This window comes from Emiliania huxleyi, assembly GCF_000372725.1.
Source record: "Emiliania huxleyi CCMP1516 chromosome Unknown EMIHUscaffold_12, whole genome shotgun sequence".
In the NCBI taxonomy this organism is placed as follows: domain Eukaryota; phylum Haptophyta; order Isochrysidales; family Noelaerhabdaceae; genus Emiliania; species Emiliania huxleyi.
The window spans coordinates 410,040-411,872 of record NW_005201392.1 but is presented as its reverse complement, the minus strand read 5'-3'; the positions used below and the strand labels follow the sequence as shown (position 1 = coordinate 411,872).

Below are 1,833 nucleotides of genomic sequence, written 5' to 3'. Positions count from 1 at the left end.
GGAGGGTTGGGCTAGGAGGGTTGGGCTAGGAGGGTTGGGCCTGGAGGGTTGGGCTAGGAGGGTTGGGCTAGGAGGGTTGGGCTAGGAGGGTTGGGCTAGGAGGGTTGGGCTAGGAGGGTTGGGCTAGGAGGGTTGGGCTAGGAGGGTTGGGCTAGGAGGGTTGGGCTAGGAGGGTTGGGCTAGGAGGGTTGGGCTAGGAGGGTTGGGCTAGGAGGGTTGGGCTAGGAGGGTTGGGCTAGGAGGGTTGGGTGCAAAGCGCATCTCCGCTGTCGGAGCAAAGCAGAAAAGAATGTAGCGAAACTCCCCCGCACGACACTAGACCTGAGCGACGATATGACTGGGCGGCAAATGATCGGAGTGGGCGTAAGAAGAGTCGTTCTTGCGCGAGGAGAGCTCGATAAACTCGAGGGGCCAAAATATGCCGCGAGGAGAGCAGAGCTGCGACGAAAGGAGAGAGAAGCCGCGAGAGCAAGGGAGCGGCAGGCGGCGGCGGCGTCGCAGGACGAGGCAGACGAGAACGACGCGACAGAGGAGGAAGCGACAGGAGGGAGAACGACGAGAGTGGGACGACCGCGAGGTGGCATGAAGGTTGCAGCGTGGCGGTCAGAGGCAAAGCCTGCGAGGGGTGGTGGAACCACATGTCACGGCTACTGCCGGCTCGACGCGACGATAGCCTCCGGAGGCTGACTTTGCGGCACCATCATCGGACGATCTCGACGAGTTGGGTCGCTCTCGCGGTAGCCAGATGACCTCTCATACTAGCATCATCGGCCATGGCCGCAGGGAGCGCGGGGGAGGAGGAGGCTGCGCTGCACAAGCACGGGCGGGAGGGGCTTCTCCTGCGGAGTCGTGCGTGCGCAGGGCTCCTCTTTGCTTTCTTCTACTCCCTACTATCATCTCGTTCCCGTCCTACCAGAGAAGGCGCTGGGAGCAACACGGAGCTCCGTGTTGGACGTTTTCAAGAGATTAGCGTGTCACACAGAGTGAATTGGAACTAGCCCAAGTGCCTCGGAGGAGCATATACTACAACTAGATACTTGAGTACTTTATCAATGCATAAAAACGATCGACGCGGTCCACCGCGAGTAAGAAACCACAGATACACACAACTCACGCAAGAACGCTGCGGACTCAGACCGGGCGCGCGTCCCTGGCCAACGAAAATCATCACTCACCCCGCGCGGTGGCATTGTGAAGAATCTCGCCGCCCTCATTGTACGGCCGGTGCGGGCAAGTGAGCCAGCTGAGCAGCACGAATGCGGCGGCGGCGACCGCCGCGGCGAGCGGGATCGTGACGACCCAGCCAACGACGATCTTGCTCAGCACGGTCAGGTCGAGGCCGGTGTTAGGCACGCCGCAGAGTTTCTCGGCGAGGCTGACGCCGACCACGGCGCCGACAAGGCAGTGCGAGGTGGAGACGGGCAGCCCGCACGCGGAGGAGGAGAGGACGGCGACTGCGGCGCCCGTCTGGGTGGCGAAGGAGCGGTGCGGAGTGAGGGTCGTGATCTTCGACCCCACGGTCGAGATTGTGCGCTCTCCGAGCGTCAGGATGCCGACGACGAAAGCGCCGGCGCCGCACAGCATAGCGGTGGGCGGCACCGCGGGCGCGAGCGCCACCGGGCCCTCCGCCGGCGTCGCGAGGATGGCGGCGAGAGGCCCGACAGCGTTGCCTACTCTCGGGTCATCTCGGTCAATCTCGGGTGATCTCGGGTGATCTCGGCGAGAAGTGCGACGGCGACGCCGACGTCGTTCGCCCCGTGCGCGAGAGCGACAGTGAGGCCTGCCAACACAAGGAGCAATCTCGGGTGCTCTCGGGTGCTCTCAGGTACTCTC

The 1,833-nt window shown here is 63.5% G+C and overlaps 1 protein-coding gene across 1 annotated transcript; it reads right to left on the bottom strand.

The window, feature by feature from the left end:
* Positions 1–1,094: 1,094 nt before the first annotated feature.
* Positions 1,095–1,737, bottom strand: EMIHUDRAFT_433548 (hypothetical protein). The gene has a single exon (XM_005790427.1). The coding sequence runs from the start codon at positions 1,582–1,584 to the stop codon at positions 1,168–1,170; it is 417 nt and encodes a 138-aa protein (XP_005790484.1). The 5' UTR covers positions 1,585–1,737; the 3' UTR covers positions 1,095–1,167.
* Between the last annotated feature and the right edge of the window lie 96 nt (positions 1,738–1,833).

Excerpts from the sequence above, each read along its gene's own strand:
- EMIHUDRAFT_433548 (XM_005790427.1), bottom strand. The coding sequence starts at position 1,584 with ATGCTGTGCGGCGCCGGCGCTTTCGTCGTCGGCATCCTGACGCTCGGA.